The sequence below is a fragment of the Sciurus vulgaris genome, assembly GCF_902686455.1.
Source record: "Sciurus vulgaris genome assembly, chromosome: X".
Classification (NCBI taxonomy): Eukaryota; Metazoa; Chordata; class Mammalia; order Rodentia; family Sciuridae; genus Sciurus; species Sciurus vulgaris.
This window is the reverse complement of record NC_136471.1, coordinates 99,813,812-99,840,693: the sequence shown is the minus strand read 5'-3', so window position 1 is coordinate 99,840,693 and position 26,882 is coordinate 99,813,812. Positions and strand designations below refer to the sequence as shown.

Here is a 26,882-nt window from a genome sequence, read left to right as displayed (position 1 = left end):
CAGTACCTACTGAGAATCCTTGCTCCAATCAATTATTACAAGAGTGATTTTTTAAAAAATAATTTCTTCTACATTAACTGACTCATATGTTTCTATAAATAAGAGCTTTCTATTTTAATTCCTTTCTTTGTATGCTTTCTTAACTTATTTATTTTTCTTTCTTTCTTTTTTTTTTTTTTTTGCAAGTCTGAGGATTGAACCCAATGATATTCTACCCGTGAGATACATTTCCAGCCCATTTCATTTTCTATTTTGAGAAAGGGTCTCATCTCACTAAGTTGCACAGGCTGGCCTGAAACTTGTAATGTTCCTGCCTCAGTGTCCTGAGTAGCTATGATTACAGGCATATACCACCACACCTGGCTTCATAATTTCTTTTGATACTCAAGTGGTTCCAATTTTGTTAGTCAACATTACTTATGGCAACCATGCGCCCTTTGATTGGAAGTAGTATCTGGACTGGGAGTCAGTTAAAAAATTATAAATAATTGAATCAACTATAAATTTGGTCTTCCTTTAATGTAGTGAGTTTTAATGTGATCCCTAGATACTATAAATGAGGAATTATAAAAATTATTACCTCCCTTGTGGTATAAGTCTGCTAACAGTCTAGGTTCCACACTTGTCTGATGTGAATCTTGTTCTATTTTATCAAAATACCACTTGGGAGACTAAAGAGAATAACTTCAGTTCACCATTTGGACAACTCTATGATCTGCCCCAAGGACACCAATGGAAGGTAAACACTGACCACTGGACTGCTAGCAAGTTGTGGTTTCTGTTCTATATCACTTTGAGCAAAATGATGTCAAATACCATGAGTTTTGAGGGTCTGAAGATTTGTTTAAGCCCACAAAGATTCCCTAATGGGAGATGCACAATTTTAAGAAGAATATGCAGAGAAATATCACTTCCATCCCTTCCCTTTGCATCCCACTCTCATCTATTTCAGAGGTTTCAGTTCATAGTCGCTTGGTTCCAATACTTATGTATATGTGCCAAGGCCATAAATTATGGTGGAAGCATATAGCAGAGGAAGCCTATTCATCTCAAGGTGGCCAGAAAGCAAAGAGAGAGACAAAAAGAGGCTGGGGTCCCAATATACCCCTCAAGAGCACACCCTGATGACCTAATTTCCTCCAACTAGGCCCAACCTCCTAATAGTGCCACAGGCTGGCAACAAAATCTTTAGCATATGGGACTATGGCAGACATTTAAGATATAAAGCATAACAATAATTATCAGTGTTTTTCAGGAAGAAACCAAACACTTAAAATACAGATAATAATTCAAGTTAGAGTAGAAGAAAACTGTTCTGTCATAGGGATTAATAAAAAACTCAAAATTTAAAAGTCACAGAATTTATACTACCTTCACACACGCACACACACACATGCATGCTCAAACACACATACATTATCCTCACAAAATCTCTTAGTTTTATGGATAAAGAAAACAATTTCCTGTAAGTATTCTGGTGATGAAGACCTGTTTAAAAAGATGTTAAATAAGGCTGTCAAATACAAATTACTCAAATTAATGTTTAGAAAACATCATCATCTCAACTAAATTAATCAAGAGGATTCTTCCTGAAATAAGTTTTAAATTAAATAAGTTTTAAATTCATTTAAATATATGACTGTATTAGTGGAAAGAATATATATGAATACTATAAATAATTTTTTTAAAAAGACTGTTATGGTTTGAATCTGAAATGTTCCCTAAAAGTTCATGTGTTAAGACTTGGTTCCCAATGCAGCAGTGTTCAGAGATGTGGGTCTTAGGAGGTAATTGGATCATGAGGGTTTTAACCTCATCAATGGATTAACTGCTAAATGGGCTATTGGAATTTCAGGAGGTGGGGCTTAGTTGGAGGAAGTAGGTCACTGGGGTTGTGCCCTTGAAAGATATATTTTGTCCCAGGCTTCTTTGTCCCTCCTTCCGTTCTTCTCTCTCTTTCTCTCTGCTTCCTGACCACCATGAGGTGAAGAGCTTTCCTCTGCCATGCATTTCCCCATGATGCACTGCCTTACCACAGGTTCAGAAACAATGGAGCTAAGTGACTATAAACTGAAACTTCTGAAACTGTGAGCCAAAATAAATATTTTCTTCTTTTAAGTTGATTTTTCAGGCATTCTGTCACAGCAATTGAGAGCCAACTAACGCAAAGACTATTGGAAGCTGCACACAGTAGCACACTTGTGTAATTCAGCAACTCAGGAGGCTGAGACAGAAGGATCATAAGTTAAAGGCCAGCCTGGGCAACTTAGCAAGATTCTATCTGAAAATAAAATTTAAATAAAAATAACATAATTATTGAGTAAATAATAATACATGCTATGATTATATAATATAGCTTTAAAAAATTAAAATGTGAATATGTATTGCATAATCACTATATGTCAGGCACTACACTAAGTTATATCCATTTGCCCATTAAACCTCACTTCAGCACTCCTTCAACCTCACTTCCCTTTGCCCCTCTGTTCTACCCCCTAATGGTTGATCTGTATGAACTACATCAATGGGCTTCCTTGTCATCTAATTTGGGGTTGGATTGGTCTATGCATAGAATCAATAGAAGACTGGAGGGAGGGAGGATGTGAAGGTTGGGTATTTATTTTCCTGGCTTCCACCCAGCAAGCTCTGAGAGTTGGGTGCACCCTGAACTAAAAGGCACCACTTGTGCTAGGCAGCCTTTTCCAAAAAGCTCCTTAGTCTATGACACTTTTACCTCTTTCTTTGAAGAATTCCCAACTTCGGCCTCCCTGTTTCTATTTATTATTTGCTTCCCTCTGCCCCTTATTCATCTGGCAGGAAGCCAGATCTTTTCAAGACTCAATCTGGGCATAACTACTTACTTAAAAATCTTGCAGTGTTCTTTGGATAAAGATAAAGGATTTTTTTTCACTGTTGGGGTGGAATCCAGGACCTTGTGTATATTGGGCAAGAGTTCTACCACTGAGCTATATTCCTAGCTCCAGACCAAGGGTCTTACCTTAGCTCAGTTGCCCTCAGCAGCCTTGTCTACCATAGTTTCACTGGCTGGATTTTAGTTACCCCAATGAGCCATGCTTCTTTCTACCACAGGTCCTTTGTTCACATTGTTTCCTCTTTCTAGAATATTTCTACATTTCCTCACCCAAAGGTAATTTCCAGTGCGGTCAGAATACCTGTTAACTTACGGAGGTGATGGATTTGAATCAGGTACCTGCACCGCACTGCTTCCAACAGACCAAACCAATATAGAGTTTAATCACAGTAACTGGATTTTGGTTGGTTGCAGGCGGCCCTGTAGCCAAGTAACTAAACTGTAACAAATTAACTAGTTAAACTGTAACCAATGGACTGGTTCACTAGGCTATAGCCATTCAGGTTGTTTTCTATGACTCACTTCTATTTTTAATGAAGTCTGTCTGATTCCTTTGTTGGTTGGAGCTGTCAAAACCTGCACGGTTTTGGGAGTTGCCTGAATCATTTTTGTTGCTTTTTCTTTGCTCACAAAAGCTCTCCTGGACATAATTGGCCTAGAGAATTTTCCCTTTTTAACACACCCTAACATTTTCTTATCACTATGGATTTTTCCAACATAACCAATTGGTTAGGGTTTGTATTTACACATCAAGTCTGTGGTTGAGTATCTCCTCTACTAGACTTTTGAAAAAATAATGGATTCTGTCTTCTGTTGCCTACATATCTCCAGTACCTTGCATTAGCAATAGGGGAAATCACATATTTGAATGAAAACAAAATGAAAGCAACATAAATAAGAAGAGAAGTGGGCAGAATCACATCAGAAAGAGCTGACTTCTTTAGATCTATGATTTCCTCTCTCAGTGTTTCAGTCTAGCAAGATAAAAATGATCCCAATTTAGTTCAGAGTTTTGAGTCCTTTTCTAGGTGGTAAAAGCTATTAAATAAGGATAAATACTACATCTATATTTCTTCCAGCTTGTTCAACAAGATTTTTGTTACAGAATGAGGGTGGTCAGGCAGGAGAAACTTTTTTAGGATAAACTTTTATAGGTAGGAGCACATATCTAGTTAACTTCTTGGAGTACTCATCATTTACCCTTGAATTCATATCATTCTTTCATCTATTTTTGAGGGTTCCAGTGATGACAAATTCAGTTTTGTAGGAAAAGAAAAAGTGGAAATTTAAGAAAGAGACAAAACTAGCAAGACAGAAGAGTGACTGCACAATAAAGTGTAAGCACTACATATCACTTTCAGAATGGGGAAACACGTTTTCTGCTTGTTTCTGTGCTTTAGCCATCCTTCGACTTTCACTTTTATATTGCCGTCCCACTTAGTCTGTGATAGCTGAGTTATTTTTCTTGCCCACTGGTTTCAATTAAGCACTTCAAGTTGAGGGGGGGAAAAACATAAAGAACCAATAATAACTAACAGGTCTCCTCCAAGTGACAGTTTCCACACCACCCCGCCCCTCTCCAGGGAGAGCATACGGCTGCGCAGACCTCACCTGGCCCTAAGTGACATCACAAAGAGGACAGACCAAGTGCAGCCAAGGCGGTGGTTTCGCGACCCTACCCTCTGCGTTCTTTTCTTTCAGATACTTGATTTTCCAAGACCTTTGCTGCCCAAATCTCTATTAATTGAAATGTGGCAATGAAAGCAACAGGTTAAGAACCCACGCAGCCACACCTACACCCACTTCCCTACTCTCGCCTGGCCATCGCCCTCCCCTCCGCAGTGGTATCGCTTGGCCACTACCAACGGCAGAGCTCCCCGCGCGCGCGCCGCGGCGGGCAGGCGGGGAAGGCGGAGCTAGGCCACACCAGCGCCTCATCTCCCCGCCTCCTAATGGGCTGGGTTCGCCCTCCCGGCCTCTGAGAGCACTGACCCGTGACAGCAGGGCCCACAAGGCAAGCGCCGGTAGGGGAGGGTTAGGGGTGGCAGGACGCCTCTGCCAGCGTCCCGCGAATTCAAGAACCATGAACGCTTATGGCTTGGCCACCTCTGTCGGCGGCGGCTGCGGTGGCGGTGGCGGCGGCGGCGGCAGCGGCGGCGGCGGTGGCGGTGGCGGTGGCGGAGGCAGAGGCAAAGACTGCGGCTTTGGCGGCAGCGAAAGGGGGCGTGAGGCGGGGCTGGTTCCCAAAGTCCCGGTCTTACCTACCGAGGTCCAGAACTCAGACCCCACCGTTGGTTCAGGCTCGAGCAACTCCGAGTACAGCACCCACTCCGAGTGGCGGACCCTCTCCCAACCACTTTCTAATGCCCAGTCTAGTGTGTCCATCGAGAACCCTGCTCAGTCCTGGAGCTCCAGTGTGCCTTCCCACCTCAGCACTAGTTCTGGCCAGAGAACTAACAACTCTAAGGCTGACCTCTGGAGCTTCAGCGCACAAGGGGTTAAGGATCATGTCCTCACACCTGCCAGTCAGTCAAACACCTTCGATAAGGCCTCTCCAGCCTCCAACCCTGACCCTAGCACTCACCGGGAATCGGTAGCAGAAACTATCCTGCCCTTGGGTTCCTCCCAAGTGTCAGTACGTGGGTCCTCCCTGACTTCTATACCTAGCTCTCTCCAGGTGTCAGTGGCAGGGTCCGAGCCACCTTCAGTGTTCAGCACCCCCCGAGAGTCGCTACAAGAGTCCACCCCGACCTTAATGTCCGGCTATCCCTGGGTATTGGTACCGGGACTTCCTATATCCAATAATCCTTCCCAAATGTCGATACAAGCACCTCCTACACCCAATAACTCCCCTCAAGGGTCAGTACATGGGGCCATCACGCCCTCTCTTGACGGCTATCCTTGGTTACCAATACCAGTACCTCGTACATTCTATATCCCTTCTCAAATGTCGGTTCAAGGACCTCCGACACCCAATAACACCTCCCAAATATCGGTGCAAGGGTTCGCCACGCCCTCAGCGTTCAGCAGTCCCCGGAATTCAGTACAAATACCTCCTGTACCCAATAACACCCCCCGAGTGTCAGTACAAGAGACCGCCCCGTTCTCAGCGCCCGGCTCCCCGCTGGTATCTCTGGAAGGATCAGCTCCGCCCCCGGGCGCTCCGGGAGTGTCAGCACAAGGGTCCGCCCCGCCCTCACTGCCCTACCCCTGGGTATCGGTAGAAAGATTGGCTCCGCCCCCGGACGCCCGGAGAGAGGGGGTAAAAGGGTCCGCCTGGTCTTCGGAGGTCCCCACTCTTATGTCCACGCCTCCGCCTCCGGAGAGTATCAACCAAAGCATGGCGAGTCGGGAGAAAGCAAGTACTGCAGGCCACATGTTCGACGTAGTCGTGATAGGAGGCGGCATCTCAGGTCAGTGTGGACCAAAACGGTGGCCTGAGGGGCCCCGGCGAGCCCAGGGTGGGGGACTTGCATTATCACTGTGGTGTTTGGGGGTCTCTCAAGTGCTTGGGAGAGTGTAACTGTGGCCAGGCTCCAAATCCTACGAAGTGGGAATGGGGGTTGGGTCCATTTTGCTGGTGGTGTGAACTGGGGGAGGGAGGCACAATTATTTTACTACTATTAAATATTAATATTTAATTAACTCTTGCTGTGCAGTTACATTTTTGGATTTTCTCAGTCCTCAACAGTTCTTTACCGTGGGTGCCAAATTTGCTCTGATTTCACAAAACAGATTTTGTGAAGACAGGTTTAATAACTGTCAGGAGATCAAATAGCTTAGCTGGGAAGTGACTGATTGATTTTCTCCCATTTAAGACCCTCACTCCTAATTCCTGAGGTGACTGCTTTGCCTTACTGATTTCACATCCTTTGCTCTAAACAGAACTACGAATTTCTGTAGTATTGAGGTAGTAGTAGTAGTAGTAGTAGTCCAGTCCTGCTCTTCTCTGAAGCACTTTTCCTTAGAAAATTTGGTAGATGAAGAACAGGGAGATAGAATCCTTTAGGAAAAGGTAAAATTAAGAAATAAAATGAAGGGTGAACTCTTAGTTTCAACCTATTACTGCCATTTTTTTCAGAAATTACAGGAAGGTGGAGGGTATTTATTGCCCAAAGGGAATTCCTTTATGAAGCTGAAACTGAGGGCCGGTTGTGCCCTTCTTTTTCTAAGAGCCCTTACTGACTTGAATTTTGTCCCTTGGATCTGGCTTGGGTTTGTGGTTGATCAAGTGAATAGTGCATTTTTGTATCTCCCTGAAAGCCTCATCATAATCGATACATTAAATTGCCATATATATTCTTATGTTTGGCAAAATGTTTGGAATTTAGAGATTGTGTTGTTTCAGTCCTAGCTAGAATCCCACACTGACCTGTCCCCTCCCCCCAGGTGTTAATAATTTCAGATATACCTACAGGATCTGATTTAGAAAGAGGGGGAAAAAGGTGGGAGGGAGTAAATAAGGTGGCCAACAGGAGCCATTTTTTTATGTGTGATCTTTTGATGAGACTGAACATATTTATATATTAATTTCGGATACAGATAGCTTTTGACTCGCCTGGTCAGGATAAACAGTCTTGATCAACAGAGAGGAAACTGACATGAACTGTTGTTTTGCAATTCCATCCAGTTCAAGAAAAAACATGCATTTATGTTGTAGCATCAGAGGATAGCAGATTCTGGTGGAGAGTAAGAAAAGGGAGAATTTCTATTGTTTCATCTTTATTTATTTATTTACTCCTTTAGCAAACACTTGTTGACTGGTATTTCCAAACACCTGGTCCTTCTAGGAAAGCATCCAGAAGCAATATGATTGTTGATCACTGGAAAATAAATAAGATAATTTGTAGTGTAAATTGATTAGGAGTTCTGTCTCCTTTTCCATCTACATGCCACACAGTTTAGGAATCTTTCTGGGATTTTATTCTTATCTTTTTCTTTGTCTCCAGTATTCCTTTAAGAGTTTTGTCTTTTATTTTTCCTCTGCCTGATTTCTTGATCTTTCTCCTTTCTCACACTTGACTCCCAATACTTGGTCACTAGTGGATGTGGATTTAGCATGTAGCTAATGAACCTTACGTTTTATGGTCTTACAGTGTGAAGTCTCTTGTCTGTCTTGTGCTAAATAAATAACAAGTTCCATAATGAAACTTCTTTTCACAATTTTGCTTTCTATTTTATAAAGAGAATGTTCAAATTACATAAGACCCCACAAAATTGGGATCTGCTCATAGTTATTATTAATTTGTTCATTTCCATTTGGGAGAAATAGAGGGCATTTCTCTATTTCTCACAGTAGTTCATGCCCTTATTCCAGAGTTCAGCTTCCTGTCCATCAGTGACAGTGGGAAAAGCACTTGGCTTTCTCTAATGTAATCTCCATCAGTCAGATCTGAGTAATTTTAATACCCAAACTGACCAGAAACATTGTTTTCTGTCTGCAGTGTCTTCCCAGATGATTCACAACTAAAATAAAAGTAGATGCAAGTCTGGCTTATGTTAGGTCCCAACATAGATTGGGTATTTCATGAGTCAGTGAGGTGCATTTTTCCCATACATTCCTGTGAACTTCAAAACACATCCTCTTTGTGTGTGCTTGGCCATATACCATGAGTTAATCATTGCTGTAGGTTTTAAATGCATTTGGGTGTTCCTTATAACTTTAGTTGAGACTTGAACACTTGATATTTTACCCATACGTTTATAACATACGACCAATACTTAGCATCTGTAGTGTCATTCCTATAATGTAACACTCAGAAGAGTACATATTCTAAATGATATTACTCAAAATCAATTCACACTAACAAAATTATAACTATCTTTGTACAAATACATATCTTGTTATATCTCCTATATCATTAATAGGATAAAATGGAATGTGTTTTATAGTCACAAAACCCTTCTTTATGTCCATCTACCAGTTAAATAATTTCATATACTATGTTAGTAGTTGAAAGGGGAAACAGCCCTGCTCATTTGTTAGTAGAGTAGTTTCTTTTTAACATACTCTGGCCCCTATCCATCATCCATTAACTATCACCAAGCATTTTTAAACTTTTTTCATGTTTTTTTGTGACACTTTCAAATTCTGAATTTTTATATCACACTGATTGTTTCTTTTCCCTTCCTTTAACTGAGTTCATATTCTTGCAAACTTCTGGTTTTAAAATGACCAAGGTTCTGTGATTCCTCGCTTTTGGGCTCTTGTGTATTCTCTTCCTCTCTTTCATATTAGAGGACTTCAGCATTGTCTTATCTATAGAAAGCTCTTACATCTCTAATTTGAATCCTTTTCTTTCTCTGAACTCCTTTAGAGTATCTTTTCCTGGATATTTAGAAATACTGTAGATTGAACACATCCAAAAGCTACCATGCCCTTCAATCCAGCATCTCTTCCTTAGTTCTTTGGTTCGTTTTAGGGGGGAAAAGGGGTACTACCATCCTTTCTATTATTCTTCACACATCCTTTTCTTTCATTCTCTATACCCCCTTATTTTTGGTGGTGTTGGGGATCAAACCCATAGTCTGGCACACACTAAGCACACAGAGGTATATTTCCAACACTCCTATACTCTTTTGGCAGGTCTAGATTCTCTTTGTGGCTATTCCTCTTCTGCCTTCCCTGTGACCATTCCTCTACCCCCATCTCCAGGGCAGAATTTTGACCCTTGAAGTCTACCTGATTATGATACTCTTCCCAGTTGTCACTCTTTACAGTAATACCTCTCCCTTCACATCTATCTTGCATGTAGTATTCTTCCAGACTTGACTTACCTTAAACACTTCTTTTATCACCTTGCTCATCTGCTCAGAACTTTCAGTGGTCTCCTATTACCAGCCTCTCAAGGTCCCTCCATGTTCCCAATTATCTGCCCCCACTTTGTTAGACAAGTAGCATTTCTAACTCTACCCCAACTTGGACTTTAACTTTAGTCATGCTTCCTCTTGTTCTCAGTACCACACTATGATTATTTTTTCCCTTCATGCCTTCCGTGTGTTTTTCTTTCTTAATTCTTCTCTGATCATAATGTGGAAATTCTTCTCTTTGCTCATTTATATCCTATCCATCCTGCAATAGCTGGAGGAAGATCCTTTCCTTGATCACTCTGGCTCCTAATAACTCCAACCCCCCCTTGTAGAACTTGTAATCTGCACTTAACAATTTACACTTATTTTCTGTCTCTTGTTTCTTAATTTATTTTAAGGATAGTGGTTGAGCCACTAAGGTGAGAAGCTTGTTCTTCCTCAGGAGCTGAGTGGCCACAAATAAAAGACCAGCAACAGATTTTTTTTTTTTTTAGTTGTAGATGGACGTAATATCTTTATTTGATTTACTTATTTTTATGTGGTGCTGAGGATCAGACCCAGTACCTCACACATGCCAGGCAAGTGCTCTACCACTGAGCTACAAACGCAGCTCCAGCAGATTTTTAATATGTGCTCTTAACTGAGAATTTCTGAGATGGCTTTCTTTAAAGAGAGAAATAAGGAAAAGAGAAAAAAAAAAAAAAGCCCATCTCTCAGGGACAATGCATATTATCGTTCATGGGTTTGTTTGGAATTTCAGACTCCTTGAGTCTCAAGGAATTTAAAAGCAATCTAGTCTGATCACCTAAGATTTTAATCCTGACAGCATCTCCTTAATGGTTATCTGACTATAGCTCTGAACACATCTAGGGAAAGTGAATGTTCTATTCCTCAAAGCAACTCATTACAAGTAGCAATAGCTCTGACTTCTGAACTTGTTCAGACATTTCTGAGCTGCTACCATGTCCTATGCAGTGGCTAGATCACAGGGATAGAGGTAAAGATGAGTAAATAGCATCACTGCCCAGAAAGTGCCCCTGTTCTCTTGGAAGAAGTAATCAAGTGGGCAAATAATTGACATGAATATAGTGAATTAGACATTAATGTTATGAATATGAACAAAGTCCAGGGACCTTAAAAGAGAAGTAGGACTTTAACAGGTAGGAATAAGAGGATGGAAAAAAGATATACCAAACAGGAGAGATTGGAGGAGTACTGGTAAGTCAGGAGAGTGTAAGTCATACAGGAACTTAATTTAAGCCCCTGGCAAAAATGTCAGGGAAGGAAAAGAATTGCCTCCTCTGCCTCTACAGATGTGATCCTGGTAGCTATTGAGGTGACCCTGGTGTGCCAACTCTGCCTATGATTTTTGTGCCAGTGTAAACTGTGAATAGTTAACAAAGGCACAGTGAAAACACCTTAGTCATAACACTGGAGTTAAAAAAAATCTGCAAAAAGTGTCTTGTATAAAGTGCTCTTAGTGTCCAAATAGTGTCTAAGCAATAGAATTCCCCCACTTATTTTTGTCTACAAGCTGAGCTCTACTAAAAGAATTGAAAGCACTAACTGCCCAAAATTCAGTGATGTAGTAAGCCAGCAAGGATTGAATTTTTCTCATCATCTGAGACAGAAAAGCTATTTTCCAAGAAGAACGACTCATGTTCTTAGTTTCAACAATTGAGTCCACAACATACCACAGTTTTCCTTTTTGCTGAATAAATCACTCATTTCTGCTAGGACCATTTTAGGCATTTTAACCCAGAGCTTGGCAGTACATGCTGTGTGCTATTACATTGATTAAGAAAAACTTCCATTTAAAGTGGTACTAATTTTTGATGACTTAGTTATTTGGATCCCCTGAAATTCAGTGCAGACCAAGAATTACTTTTGTGTCTTTTAGAACACTTTGCCCCAGTTTTGTATTTTTCTCATTAAAAATAATCCAGGAGACTTTTACTTTCCTTTGTAAACTATTTTATACTGAACAAAGAATACAAGAATTACATTTCTTTGGGTTCTGAGTTTTTAAAAAATATTAATGGTCAAATGAGTTTTGAATAGATCTGACATTTAATGGGCAATTTTAGCATTTAGCCAGTACTAATTGATTTGAATATATACATAATTCTCAGCTCATATGAAAAATGCTTTTTAATAGTAGATCTAAGTCTATATAATCCCATGGATCACAGAGACCAATAATGGAGAAAAAGAAATGTGGGAACCCATTATCATCAAATATTGGGTCATACAATCTGTGAAGTAAGGACATAAAAATGTTTTAACATATGAAAAATCTTGCAGTGTTTGGTCTCAGATATACCCAGAAAAACTGGGGTTATGTTTAGTTTTATATCACATACAGGGGCTTGCAAGAGTACTCAGCCCTGTGGTTTCTAAAATATGCCTAATAAGTATTTACCTAAAAAATATTCTTGTATATATGAGATGAATAGATTTCATAATGTTAAAACTTTTTTTCGTTTTTAGGTTTGTTTGATTAGAACTTCATAAAATGCATCAAAACGTTTTCTAAATGTTGTGTTTGAGACAAGTTGAGTTTTAGGACTCTTTTTTCACTTTATTGTCACAAATAATTTACATTTTTACCAGCAATTTGTATTTTACTTTGGGTGACCTATTCCCTGTTATATTGTCATCTATCATTGTGTATTATGCAAATTTAAAGTCTTTGTGTCATTGTTTTGTCGTTTAAGAAGTTGGGTTAAATTATATGTGACATATTTTCCGGTTTCTCTTTTTGTAATTAGTCAGCTTCATCAAGGTTCATATCTTAAGGTTTCTTTTTCGGACCTTCTCCTCAACAATTTTTTTCTTCCATGCTTCATTATGGAAAGGATTTGTATCATCTCACATGTTGACATCTTCCACTAACTTAAATCAGGTGCCTGACTCTCTACACAAGTACTCATTCACACCTTCCTGGTGGCTTCTTTGTGTTTTTATTTAAAAGCCCTTTTCTAGTTGTTGCTAGGCCAAAGTAAACAAAGTTTCAGTTATTAACAATATTTAATTGACTGAATAAGTAAGAGTGTCAATAAGAACTTAAATGCCAGATGATAGATAAGCTTTGAGAGTTGAGTTAATTACACATAAACCATGTCCAAGGATCACAGAATGTCTGCGCATAAGAGATCAAAGTGACTGAACTGGAAGCTCAGAGGGGTAAATGAATTACCAAATGCCACAAAAGCCTTCATGACATAACTTGACCTTGGGCCCCTAAAATACTGGCTACCAGGATAGTGTTTTATCTATTCCTCACCTCACTGGATTTGCCCTGTAGGCATATCCATAGATCTACACTAAACATTATTATATTTTACTTTGAGATTTGATGCTCATAAATGTTGTAACTGTTGCTTAACTGTAATTTATATATTAGGCTATATTACACTGTGAGTCATTTCTTTGTGAACATTTAAATTTAAAAATATGGGGTACCCTATAAGGTATACTGATTTTCATGTGATGAATTCATTTACTTTTTAAATTAGTATGTTTAGGATAATATGTAGAGGTTTAAGAGTTTTAGTGATTCGTTTTTTGTAATATTTTTTTAAAATTTATTTTTATTGTAAACAAATGGGGTACAACTTGTTTCTCTGAACATGAAGTAGAGGCATACCATTTGTGTAATCATACATTTACATAGGGTAATAGTTTTTGATTCATTCTCTTATTAGTGATTCTTAATCTTTTGGAGCAAAATCTCCTTTGAAAATCTGATGAAAGCTATTAGAACTTTTCACTAAAAAAAAAATAAAGGTAGCATGGTTTTGCACATGGAATTTCCTCCATTCTAGGTCAACATCTTATGTTCTGGAAACCTCTTCATCGTCACTGTCCGTTTAGTATAGTATTTGTGGCCAAAACTGAGATTTCATAGAAGTGGTAAAAATAATTAAAAAGATTATTACATCATGAGACAGTTACTGGTAATGAAATAGACCATGATGAAAACAGGCAAAACATTCAAGACAAAAACTAAGGGACCTATATTTTTAATTTAAATAAGCCCTTAATAAATAAGAGAAGAGCCTAACATGTTTTGAAAAGAAAAATTTAGGGAGAAAACATTGGTAAAGGTAACAGAAGACTGTTGTGTTTGATTACAATTGATTACTTTTAGTATTTTCCCAAGATATGTAAAGATTTTTGTATATTAAAGTCATTGATGTTAAATATGCATTTATGATTTAATATGCATTTGTATTTGCTTAGAAATATCATTGACCATTGAAAGCATTTGACAAAATTCAGACCTACATGGAAGAGGAAATTTTGGTCAGAGGATGTTCTCTAATTTATTGGTCAGCCCATTTGTCTATCCATGACTTATATGAGACACAGTACCCCTTTATGCAGCATGGGTTGGTTTTAGCTATAAGCCTGAAGTATTGTTAGTATAGGTTGAGCATCCCTAATTTGGAGATCCAAAACATACTTTCCCAAAGAATTTTTTTTTCAAAGTATCTGTAATGCTCCAGAATCTGAAACTTTTTGAGCACCAACATGATGTCATAAGTGGAAAACTCCTATACCTGACCTCATGTGATAGGTTATAATAAAAGCAGACACATGGAAACTACTGTATAAAACTATCTGAAGGCCATTGTGTGTAATGTATATATGAAACATAAATGAATTTTTGTTTAGACTTTGGTCCCATCCTCGAGATAGTTCATTTTGTATATGCAAATATAACATAATCTGAAAACAATCCAAAATCTAAAACATTTCTGGGCCCAAGCATTTCGGATAAGGGATACTCAGTCTCTACTTGAGGTTGGATCAGAAGTTCCATGGGGCCAAAGAGAAGGGAGTAGTAGTTCTACCTAGAGGAAATAATAGGGAAAGTATATCATGGAGAAAGTAATGCTTGATGGTAGTGTCATTGATTTTAGATAAATTCTGAAATGTAATGAAGATGACATTTAAGGTGACCATTTCCAAATTAAATGAGTTAGCTGCTGTGAGCTATGACTTAAAGACTTCTCCTTGTGTTGCCTGCATTTATTCATTCAATATTCATCAATTGAGTGCTCACTATGGACTGTGAATAAAAGTTTTGGGTTTTGCTGTCTGCTTTCTTGCTTTGGGAACATTGCCTTGAAAACTTAAACATGTGTTGATATTTGACTATACTTTTTATTGTCCTTGTAGCATTCATTCCAAGAGTCCCAATGTGCAATATGCAAGAATTCTGTTGGCCAGGGACATCACTAAATAATAAAGATTTAATTTAAAATGTATTATTTAATGGAGGGCTGAGGATATAGCTCAGTTGTTAGAATGCTTGCCTTGCAAGCATAAGGCCCTGGGTTCAATCCCCAGCACTGCAAAAAAAAAAAAAAAAAAAGGAAATGGAAGTCTGAAGCCTGTGAGAGGTTTAAAATGTATTATGCAATGAACTCTATGCACATTCCTGGGTGAGTTGAAGAAAAATGTCACTTTTAGGACTACAGAATAACTGTGTGAGATGGCAGAACATAAGCTATAGCTATGCCAAAGCTTTGCTCTAACACTCTTGACTTTTGCTGTAGGCATAGTTCACCTAGGACCCTGCTTATTGGAGTTTATTTTCATAATTATCAAGTAATCATAAGAGATGAAACTAGCTTTTCCCAATGGTGTATACATATCAGTGTGTTTTGAGGCATCATTTCTCAGAAAGCTATCTGCTACCCCTTGCAGGTGGAAAAATTCTGAGCTTAGTCTTTTTTCCCCCTACAGGACTTCTCAGGGCCTTTAATGTACCAGTGTCCTCTGGGAATTTCTCAGAAGGAGAAGCAGTGTAACGTCTCCCAACATCATTGATATTTTTCCTGAAGCATATTGCTGAAGGACTAATGTCCTATAAAACATTTTGGGAACTATGACTTTAAACTAGAGCCTGTCCTAGTATGCAAAATATGAGTACAGCTGAGTAGAATGCCAGCTGTTTCAATGAAAGAATGGGGGCAAATAATGAATTAAGGGATAATTGCATTCCCTAACTTAGGTGAGACCCATTTATCTAAAGTGAAGATGAATGTTGAACAATAATCAAATAAATTAGAACTGTCTAGACAGCCAGTCTGTTGAATTCAGGGCAAATTGAACTTAATTGTTAGCTTTCTTATATTTATCATTTGAGACAACCCTATCTGTTTAGTTCATTAAAGGTGAAGGATTATAAGCTTTGACCTTTTCAAAAGCATAGAATGATTTCTCTGAAAAGAAGCACAAAGTGCAGATGGATATAGATGTAGATTAGATAGTTCAATAGATAAATAGGAATGGTGTATGTATCAGGAACAAGTTTATATGTACATTGATATTCTCTGTTCTCTTATGCTAGAAAGTGCAATACTGGTTTAAAGATCAAAAACTGTACTAATAATATTTAAAATCCGCTGACTAATGCATAAAGGTTAAAATGACCTGACACCCTATTCTTGTCAATCTGTCTTGGTTGCTTCAGATAAAGACAATCTAAGCAGCATTAGACATTTCCCTGTTGCCCTCATCCTCATGAGCATTGTTTTCATTTTTTAGCATATGGTTCTTCTATTGTTGCACAAACATTTTAATACCCGAAACTTAGCAGGCTCTATTCTAGGAATACAAAGATATATATATATTCTGTTCTCAAGAAGTTTATAACACACATTTAGCCTCTTAAGGCATCTCAACCAATACTTCTCACACAAGACACTTGCTCTTTCCCCATAATTCATTTTACCCTGGCTGTTTCCAACTTAGTAAGTGGCACCATCATTTACCTAGTTGCCCAGGTCAGAAATCTCGGAGTCATTCTTGACTTCTGTTTTTTGCCTTACACCACAGTCATTCGAATGGCAAGCCTTGCTGGGTTAGCCTCAAAATATATCCTGAGTCTGACCACTTCCCTCCACTACAACCACAACCACCCTCATTCAAACAATTGTCTTTTGCCCTTGTCCAAGACACCATGATCTCTTTCCCAGAGATCTGCCTCTTATTTAGTCTCCCTCCTTCCTTCCTCTCTTTGCCTTTATTGTCTGCTTCCTCACAGCAACCAGTATGGTCTTTTAAAAAGATAAGATAAATCACCCATCTACTTTTAATCTTCAATGGCTCTCCTTCCAGGCATAGACCAAAACCCAGAGACTTTGCCAAAATGTACATGGTGTGATGTCATTGTGTCTCTTTTTAGTCTGGTCTCATTTTCTTACTCATTCCCCTTTGGCTGTGTGAACTTCTTTGTTGTTCTTTGAGCACATCAGCCTTGTTTTTATCTTCCCCCACATACTTGCATGGCTCACTTCCCTACTTCATTAAAGTCTCTGCTTTAATGTCACTTCTAAGAGGCTTTCAATGATGACCCTATGTAAAAAATCACTCCCCACCACTGTTGCACTCTCCCCTTATTTTGATTTATCTTCATAGTACTAATACTTCATTAATATTTCATAACACTTAATATTTGTCTATCTTCCCACTAGAATATAAGATCTGTCAGTGCTTGTTTATATTCACCCCTGCATCACAACATCTAGGACAGTGATTAGGTCCTAGTAGGAGCACAATGTTATTTGTTGTCTGAATGGATGAAGGGATGAATTCAGCTAGGTTTATGATACTTGGTGAAGGTTCTAAAATAATTGGCTAGTACCTGCCATATGAAGTTAAATAAAATTGGTAATGGTGGGCATTACTGCATAATTTCTGACTTTAGTGCCATTATGTTGTCACTGTAAGCATGGTACCAAGCTAGTCATGGCCAAAGGTCTGGAAGTCTTCCCAAATCCCTGGCAAGCTGGCTATAGTGTCTCCATAGCACCTTTTATATTCCACTATTATACTCTGGAACACAATGAACTTGTTCGTGTATTTATCTTAAAGAACAACCCTGAGAAATCCTATGTACATCCCAAGGAAGTTCTTTCCCACAGAGTACCCTTTAGGAAAACCTGTGTTAGAGAAATCAGGACCAGGGAAGTACTACTTAAGATAGTACCTGAAATTACAAAAGGTGATCAACACAACCTAGAATAGCATAAAGAAGTTTAAGGGTGAACAAAACCTCAAGTCTTAGAAAACAGGTCATCAGAGACCTCAAAAATAATGATAATGATAACAACTCATAATGATGGAACATTTACTACATACAGGTAACCTGAGTAATTATGTTATCTTGTTTAATCCTAATATTAGCCACCAGGTAAGAACCACTATTCTCTCCTTTTACAGATAAAAAAAAGCCTGGAGAAACTTGCCTAGGATTATCATACACTCTATAGTGGGAACTCTTCCACAACCTCTGTATCCATGGGTTCCACATTTGCAGATTTAACTAATCTTGGACAAAAACATTTGAGAAAAAAATGTCATCTGTACTGAACATGTACATACTTTTTCTTATCATTATTCCTTAAACAGTATACTATAATAACTATGTACATGGCTTTATAATAGGTATTATAAGTAATGTAGAGATGATTTAAAGTATATGGAGGATGAGCGTAAGTTATATGCAATTAGACATCATTTTATTTAAGTATCCACATATTTTGGTATCCATGGGCATCCTGGAACCAATCCCCCAAAGGTACTGAAAATATTAAGAGAATAAGATAAGACTCTGCCCCAGTTATGTTTTATTTGGCTAATTTATTATAGGATTTTTTTTAGCTGTGAATGCCTTTCAGTAGGATCACATACCATTGAATTTGTGAGGGTTTTTGAATTGCAATCTCTGAATAAGACTCCATTCATTAATAAATTATTTTAACAAATATTTCCTGATTGTACACTGTGTGCCAGACTCTCGCAATATAGCAGTAAGCAACAACAAGCGAAGACTCTACTTTCATAGTGGCTTAATTAAACAATTACAGGAAGTGTGTGTATGTGCATATGTGCATGGTGCCAGGTAATAATGTGTTCTAAGGAGAAAAATAAAGATAGTTGAAACAGAGTATGACAGGTGACTATATTGTTTGTCTACATTGACAGTGTGGCCACTGAGTGCATTTTTCATGAGGAATACACCATATTTCATTGTTTTGGGGGGGGGGCAGGTCAAGGATTGAACTCAGGGGCACTCGATCACTGAGCCACATCTCCAGCCCTACTTTTGGTTTTATTTAGAGACAGGTTCTCACTGAGTTGCATAGTGCTTTGCTTTTTCTGAGGCTGGCTTTGAACTTGTGATCCTCCTGCCTCAGCCTCCTGAGATGCTGGGCTTACAGGCATGTGCCACTGTGCCCAACTTTTCATGATTTGCTGTAGGCAAGAAATGGAGACAACAGATCATGTGTTATAGAAGAAAAATCAGAAAGTATACACGAACTGGAAAGGGTGGCATGAGTCAATGGAGGAATTTCTTCTTTTCCTCTGCCAATGTGAATTTGCTTAAAGAAATAAGAAAAAAAAAGGAAACTTGGCAAGGTAGGGGAGGCAGGGATAGGTTTCACCCTAAAAGGATGCCTGAGATTTATTACCCAGGGAGAAAAATATAATTTTCTTGAGGGGTTCATCACAGATATTAAATCCCAAGGTGTCCTATATCATTTCTCTGGGGACAAAAGCCATTCCATAATGTTGTAAATACTGTAGAATCTGTGGGAACACAGTTTCCATGAGCAGTGGCTTTAAGAAGCTGGAGCTTGGTTTGAGGTTGCCATGGCAACACCTCTGCTGGCTGCATGCAACCTCTCACCCAGGCTCTCCTGTTCTAATAACCAGGGCTAGCATTGCCTGAACTGTCAATGGGGTGTGCTTTTAGCAAACTTGCTATAAAAAAAAAAAAACCCTCTCTAAGAAATTCTGTAATATTTTGGTTTCTGTAAAACCCAAATGATTGAAGAGAGTGACATCAGGAGAAGAATTGTATTATTTTTAACTTATCAGCCTATTTAAAATACTGTGACAAGCCAGGCATGGTGGTGCATGCCTATAATCCCAACCACCTGGGAAGCTGAAGTAGGAGGATCATGAAGTTCAAGGCTAGCCTTAGCAACTTAGCAAGACCCTGTCTGAAAAATAAAAATGACTGGAATGTATGGTTGTGGTAGAGCAACCATAGGTTTATTCCCCAGTAACACAAAAATAAGTAAACAGATAAAAATACAATACTGTAATATGATTAAACATTTGCCTATACCATGACCCACAGTTTTCAAGTTTTTGCATTTGAAAGTGATCAGATCACCTTATTCACACCATAAGACCCTAACAAACCAAATTCTTTGTGAATGTACTTTCTCTCTCTCTCTCTCTCTCTCTCTCATTTATTTGTAACTGTAGTTTCTCTGGGCTCTCTACTCTCAAAACCAGAGAACACTTGTGGGTCCTGGGATCATTTCTCCTAATGACCTCTGTTTGCCATTATTTCAGAGAGGGTTCCATAGATTTTGCCATTGCCCACTTAGATCTCTTCCCTCAAAAGTACATGAGAGGGAATCACAGACTTTTGACACTCAGACACTTTAGATGTAGTCCAATGAACCTCTTTCCCTCAGATCCTATGACACAGTGAATATCATAAATACTTGCTCATTTAATACACTATCATGTTGTAGTGTGAAATCACACTCATGGTCTGAAATCCACACTGCGTGTGTGTGTGTGTGTGCATATACATTACATACATACCATGGAAACCCGAATGCTGCAAAACAGGTGTCTTCCCCCACCCCCATCCAGGTTGTTAATAATTTAACACCATACCTCTATCTTTCCTTACCTTGATGGGGATGCAGGTTTCTTACTGTAGATTCTATGTGACCCTCAATTGATGGAAAAAGGAAAGAAAGGAAAAGTTATAATACACAATGCTCTTAGTTTTGCTTTAAATCTATATTACTTTGAAACAAAATGAAATGAGATTTAAGATGAGATTTTTTCTCTTTTAATAATAAATGTGAAAAAGTAAACATTGACTACAAAATCTATTTTTATATTAGTCACATTTTATGGTGACTTGTCTTCAAATTTAAGAACCTTTCCAAACAATTTGAGTGCATTTACCAAAAATGTGCTAAATAAACATTTTGCAAGATTATCCATGAAGTCAGGTATACTTTTTTTTTTCTATAGGTAATCTTTGAATTTTATAGTGACAAGGAGAAGGTGGAATGCATAATGATACACAAAATATATATAAAAAGGAGTTAGAGAGTATAATCTAAGACCTATGCCTAAAAGTAGACATCATCTCTAGTTTCTGTCCACTCAAACCAACAGCCACCATTATTAGACAAGCTTTTCTGGACTGTAAGGGTTCGCCTGTGTTTTGTTTATGACCTAATGAGAATTCAAAAATAACTATTGTGTATTTTCCCAGCCACTCTATTATCATGAAAGTTCCTTATCAGTGTCTTTTTTTTTTTATACTTGTGAATAGAACTCAGGGGTGCTTTCCCTCTGAGCTACATTCCCAACCCTTTAAAAAAATTTTTTTTGAGACAGGGTCTCACTAAGTTGCAGAGGCTGGTCCTGAAATTGTGATCTTCCTGTCTCAGCCTCCTGAGTCACTGTGATTACAGGTGTGTGCCACAACGCTCAGTATCAGTGTCTTCTTCACAATGAACATGCAACTAAAAAATTACACATATATTTAACATCTTAGAAGAAATATGTTTTACACATACAATCATCCCTCAGTATCTGAGAGTGATTGGTTCTAGGATGCTCGAGTTCCTTACATAGAATGGGTAAGTATTTGCATAGAACCTATGAAATCCTCTCGTATACTTTAAGTCATCTGTAGTTGACTTACAATACATAATACAATGTAAATTCTAAGTAAATGGTTGTCTTACTGTACTGTTAAGGGAATAATGACAACAAACATCTGTACATGTTCAGTACAAATGTAATTAAAAATATTTTAAAGCAATGGAATCAGAGGATGAAGAACCCATGAAGACAGGGAGCCAACTCCAGTGAATTTTCTTAAATAAATTAAATCTTCCCTTTAAAAATCTAAGACCTTTTTAAAACCATTTTCCCAAAACCCTTTTAAAATATTTTAAACATATTTCATACTTTTTTCCTTCCCCCCCTCATTACTGGGGATTGAACCCAGGGCCTCACACATACTAGTTAATTGCTCAACATCCCCATCCGCCCTTTTAAAATTTTGAGACAGGGTCTCACTGAGTTGCTGAGGGTTTCCCTAAGTTGCTGGGGCTGGCCTTCAACTTTCAATCTTCCTGCCTTAGTCTGCTGAGTAGCTGGGATTACAGGTGTTGACCACCACACTTGGCATAATCCATGTTTCTTAAACTATGAGTTCAAACTTTCCTTGCTGAAATAGGGTTAATCATTATTCTGTAACATGAAAACAACCACTTCTGTCACATTTTTTATTTGATTTAATTCTATCCAAACTGCAAAAAGATATTTGTCACTTGTATAGTCATTATGCTGGCTTAGTAGGCCCGCTTAACCTTTTTCTTTTTGTCTTCTGAGTAATGTGTGTTTATTGTTGGCCCTGAAATGCATTCACCAAACTCATTTGGAGTTACATGCTAGATTAGGTTTCATAAGGCTCCATGTAGGGTATGAGAAATCAGATCCTTTGCTTTTTGATTTGGTTATGGTCATATCAGCCACTTGTTTTTCTTATCTGGAATATGGGAATAATGAAATATACTCCAAGGAATGGGTGTGACAGGCAATGAGGGAAGACATCTAACATGAATCTGCAGGCTACCATAAAGGCGAGATGCCTCCAGGGGCACCTACAGGTCCTGCTAATAAATGTTAGATTCTTTTGTTTATAATTTTTCAAAATGATGTTAATTTCTTATAATTCTCCAAAGGCAGCCAATGAGAGCTTTTGCTTCTTTGGCATTGTTATGAACTCATGTATTTAAGTTGCTGTAGTTATCTTTATTTGGTACTCAAATTGTTCCAACTTTGGACAGTGGAAGTTTATACAGATAGGCTCTTGCATCTTTTTGACATAATCTTAGTAGTCTCTGACAGTCTTCTTGCTTTCTAGTATGTTCCAGGCTCATTGTGTATATTTCCTGCCTCAGATATATTAATAGTTTACAAGCCTCAGTTCACTGTAATGATAATTGAAATTTTAGAAATCAAAATCCAAGTGTTTGGAATGCTCATTGCTACTGGGTAGGTTATTTTTTCTAGCCCTTCTCATTGGATGGGATGAGGAAATATTTGTATTGACTATATCCAGATATGATACCAAAAATTCCTATTCATACTTAGGACTACATTTTTACTTAATCTCATCTTCCTTACATCTGCATTTTTTATCTCCATGCCCATAATCCTTCTTACTGACACCTGCAAAGATATAGAATATAACTGCCACGCCTTAGATATGGTCTATGCATAACCTTCTTTTCAAAATGTACAGTATAGAAATGGGAATGAAAGAGTAACTTTATGGTAGAGACCCAACAAATAATTCCTTACTAAGTGATCAGATCAAGGTCAATGTAAATAAACAATCAGTCATTTATTTATTTATGTTAGTTATGCCACTGGGGATTAAACTCAGAGACTCAACATGGTAGGCACACACTCTACCACTGAGCTACATCCCCAGTTCTTTAAAAAAAATTGACACAGGGTCTCACCTATTTGCTCAGACTGGCCTCAAACTTGTGATCCTCCTGCCTCAGTCTCCCACATAGCTGGGATTACAGGTGGGTGCCACCACTCTTGTGGTATCAGGCACTCTTGATATAATATTAATCTACTACATGTGCTCAACTTTTCTGATTTTACTATGTTAAAATATCTTTATTAAAAGCATTTATTTACAGATGAAAACCTGTTCTCAGCTTTGTTTGAACCCTTTGAATAAAGTATTAAGCCATGATTCCTGTGTTTTGTTAACTTAAAATCTAGTGAGGGACACTAGATCTAGGAAGAGGGTAATCTTAATATAAATCATAATAGGTAATGATAAGGAATTTTAAGTTAATCATAGATGTGCTGAGAACCGGTGTAACCAGGGAGAATCTTCAGGAAAACATACATTTCTGTTTATACAATCAGGATTTCTGGAAGCGGGACTTAGAGAATTCCCTAAATATAATTTGATTATTACCAGAAAACAGGATACACATTATCAAAATTATTACATTTTTGTCAACCAAACTGAAACACAAGATGACTGAATTAGGAGATTTTTGAATCCTTTATGTTAGATAATAAAATAAATAATTAGTAAAATTCAATAACTGAATAATAAAATTCAGTTCATCAGTGTGATCAGAATTTCTTAGAAAAACATCAAAGTCAATGGAGTGTGCACAATGCCCTGCACTCGTTTTATGGGTAGACCTGGTTAAATCTTACATGTCTACCATTTAGATGTTAATAGTTCTCTTTTGTTTTTCCTTTAGGATTGGCTGCTGCCAAACTCTTATCTGAACATGAAGTTAATGTTTTGGTTTTAGAAGCTCGGGACAGAGTTGGAGGAAGAACATACACTGTGAGGGTAAGTGATTAAAGTACTTACATATGATTTATCTCACTCAAAACTGTAAGTGGGACCTTTGGAAGTCACAGCACTGGAGGAGATCTCAAGAATTCATGCAGTTAAGCCATTTGCCCTCCAAAGCCCTTATCTACTTCATGAAGCAAAGGGTCATTCTCATCAACAAGCACTCACTGAACAATGATAGCCTCTGACCTTCAGTTGCTCATGTTTTAGTGAAGACAACAAGTATGAACAAATAACTTTAATACAGTGTCATAATTTCGAAACTAGAGACCAAAATCGTCAAGTATGTAATGTCTCAGGTAGGGCTATGGTTTTGCTGGACTGGAAGTGACTGTACACCCCAAACACACACACATATGCATACCCACACATATCACACACACTCACACAGTGTAGGCTCTTTGTTTATTTATTCAGCAGTACTCAGATGAACGAAGTGTGATGGTCACAGTAAGCAGGAATAAATGTATGTATTTTTGTGCAACTTTTCCCTTGCCTTTTTTGTTCAATATGGGTCTGGATAATATGAGGAGAAACCACAGTTCTTGCTAAACCACTGTCCTTTTTATACCATTCTGGAAAAATGCTCACTTATATTTTTTACTAAAATATTTACTACTAGTGTGTCTGCAAACGGCCAAATCTGTGGGAGCTGATGGAAGTACACAGGGAGAGGATTCAGGGTGGGAAGAAATAGGGCCAAAGATAGATGTTTAGTGAGCATACAGATTAAAGAGGGGGTGGGCAGAGACAGAAGGAACCAGAGAGAAGTTGTAGAGGCAGAAGAGGAGGACTAGACTAGAGCAGTGCTACACCAGTCAGTGAAGGAAACAGAAAGAAAGGGATGCTCAACAGAGTCAGATGGTAAAGAATGAAGGCAGGGAAGAGGCCCTTGAATTTTGCAATTAGAAAGTCATTAATGAGACCCTTTGCTAGAACAAATATGAGTGGTAAAGACTGTGTGAGGATCAGCAGAAAGGGGAAAAAAATACAGACTTGCTGAATTGACTGGAAAGAGAGGATGCACATATCTAAGTGGAAGATGGATCAGTTAGAATGATAATAGAATGGCCTAGGCAATGATAATAGCAGTGGATTAGGCCAAGCAAATATTCAATAATTTCACAGAAGTCACACAGGGTTTCAGCTTTGTCATCAAGGCTTTAGGCTATTGCTGTCCTTCCACTCTGTCATTCTTTGCATGTTGACTTATATTGCCTTCTGGTAACAAGGTGGATGTTGTGACTCTAAGCATTGGGTCCTCTTTCAGGGCAGAAAAGATAATGACCTTTACCTGAAGATTCAGGTAGACATTAGCTTCAGTTTCATTTGACAGAGTTGGGTCACATGGGTACCCTCAGCTGTAAGAGAGTCTGACATTGAATATTTCCAGACTGCAGAGTGTAATCAAGCATGGGAAAGGGAATCCTAATGGTTATTGCAATAGCCAACTGATGACATTTGAACTATGAACTCTTTAAGTCACACCATGCCATGCCCTTTCTCTCATTTGGGTCCTATCTTGCTAGATATGTGAAGATTTATCTGAGACCTTTTCCCACTTTAATTAGTTCTAACAGTGTTCCATAGCCTTGCTATTCCAAGTGGGATCTTTGAACCTGCAGCCTTGACATCACTTTGATGGAAATACAGAATTTTAGGCCATACCTCAGACCTGCTGAATCTAAATCTGCATTTTGACTAGCTCCCTAAGAGAGTCTACAGATGTGCTGTTCTCTGGTATATACATACTTGTTTAACTTAATGTCAATTGAGATTGTTTATTTGGAAAATTTCTGAGTACTTCTTTGGATACAGTCTGCCATAGGTTTGGGAGTGAAGACACTAGAATTCTAACCCCTGTACTGACCTGACATGGTGTCTTGGGTAGGTCCTGTTAGCACTTCACATCCCAGCTTTCTCATCTCCCTTTATCTTCAGATTCTAAACAGTGTGTGGTAGTGCAAAATAATGGTTGCATATTCTGCCTTATGCCCTTAGTAGATATGATTCTTCTGTCGTTTTTCTGAAAAATACTCCTTCATTTTGTAGGTAGTTATTAAGTTGTGCCTTATCCCTATTTTTCTTATCTCTAAAACCTTTTGCTTATTAAATAGGAGCATCAGTCATGTTGCAGATTTTCAGTTAAGAACAAGTTTCTTTGCATAAGGGAAATGAGAAATCCAACATGCTTGCCCCAATCTATGTTATTGGCCTAAGCTGCTTGGACATGCTGCATCATTTATATATGTCAGCACCTGACAGGAACCATTAGTGCATATTCAGCATGATATCATGTACCTCTTAGGTTTATGAGAAAGGAATCTCAGAAATGCTTGAAGTTACCACTTAGCATTATTATTTCATATGGCTAGAAAAAATAGAAGGCTTTTAAAAAGGAAAAAATGGTATTTAATGAGAAACTGAATCATATATTGTTAAAATTGATTCTAGTAGCATTACCAATTAGGATAATTTTTGCAGAAGATGTCATAAAATCTATTTTACATCTTTAAGTACTGATATGTCAAAGATGGTATTTCCACCTGACAACTATTTGTATGGATTTTCCATTAGTTCAGAACTTCCCATTTTTTCTTAATATGATCCTCCATGATTTTTCAGAGCCAAATTAATATAGTTGAAATGCCTCCAAGGCCCCAAAACGATGGTGTATTTGTTTGCTAACATTCTTACATCTTGGTGGCCTCCTTAAAGGCT

General features: G+C 38.2%; 1 protein-coding gene across 1 annotated transcript in view; it reads left to right on the top strand.

Moving 5' to 3' along the window:
• Window positions 1-6,024: 6,024 nt before the first annotated feature.
• MAOA (monoamine oxidase A) overlaps window positions 6,025-26,882 on the top strand; it is a 70,502-nt gene continuing 49,644 nt past the window's right edge. The window contains exons 1-2 of the mRNA XM_079123494.1: window positions 6,025-6,285; window positions 24,061-24,155. Coding sequence (XP_078979620.1) covers window positions 6,174-6,285; window positions 24,061-24,155 — 207 coding nt within the window. The 5' untranslated portion in view covers window positions 6,025-6,173. The remainder of the gene's footprint in view (window positions 6,286-24,060; window positions 24,156-26,882) is intronic.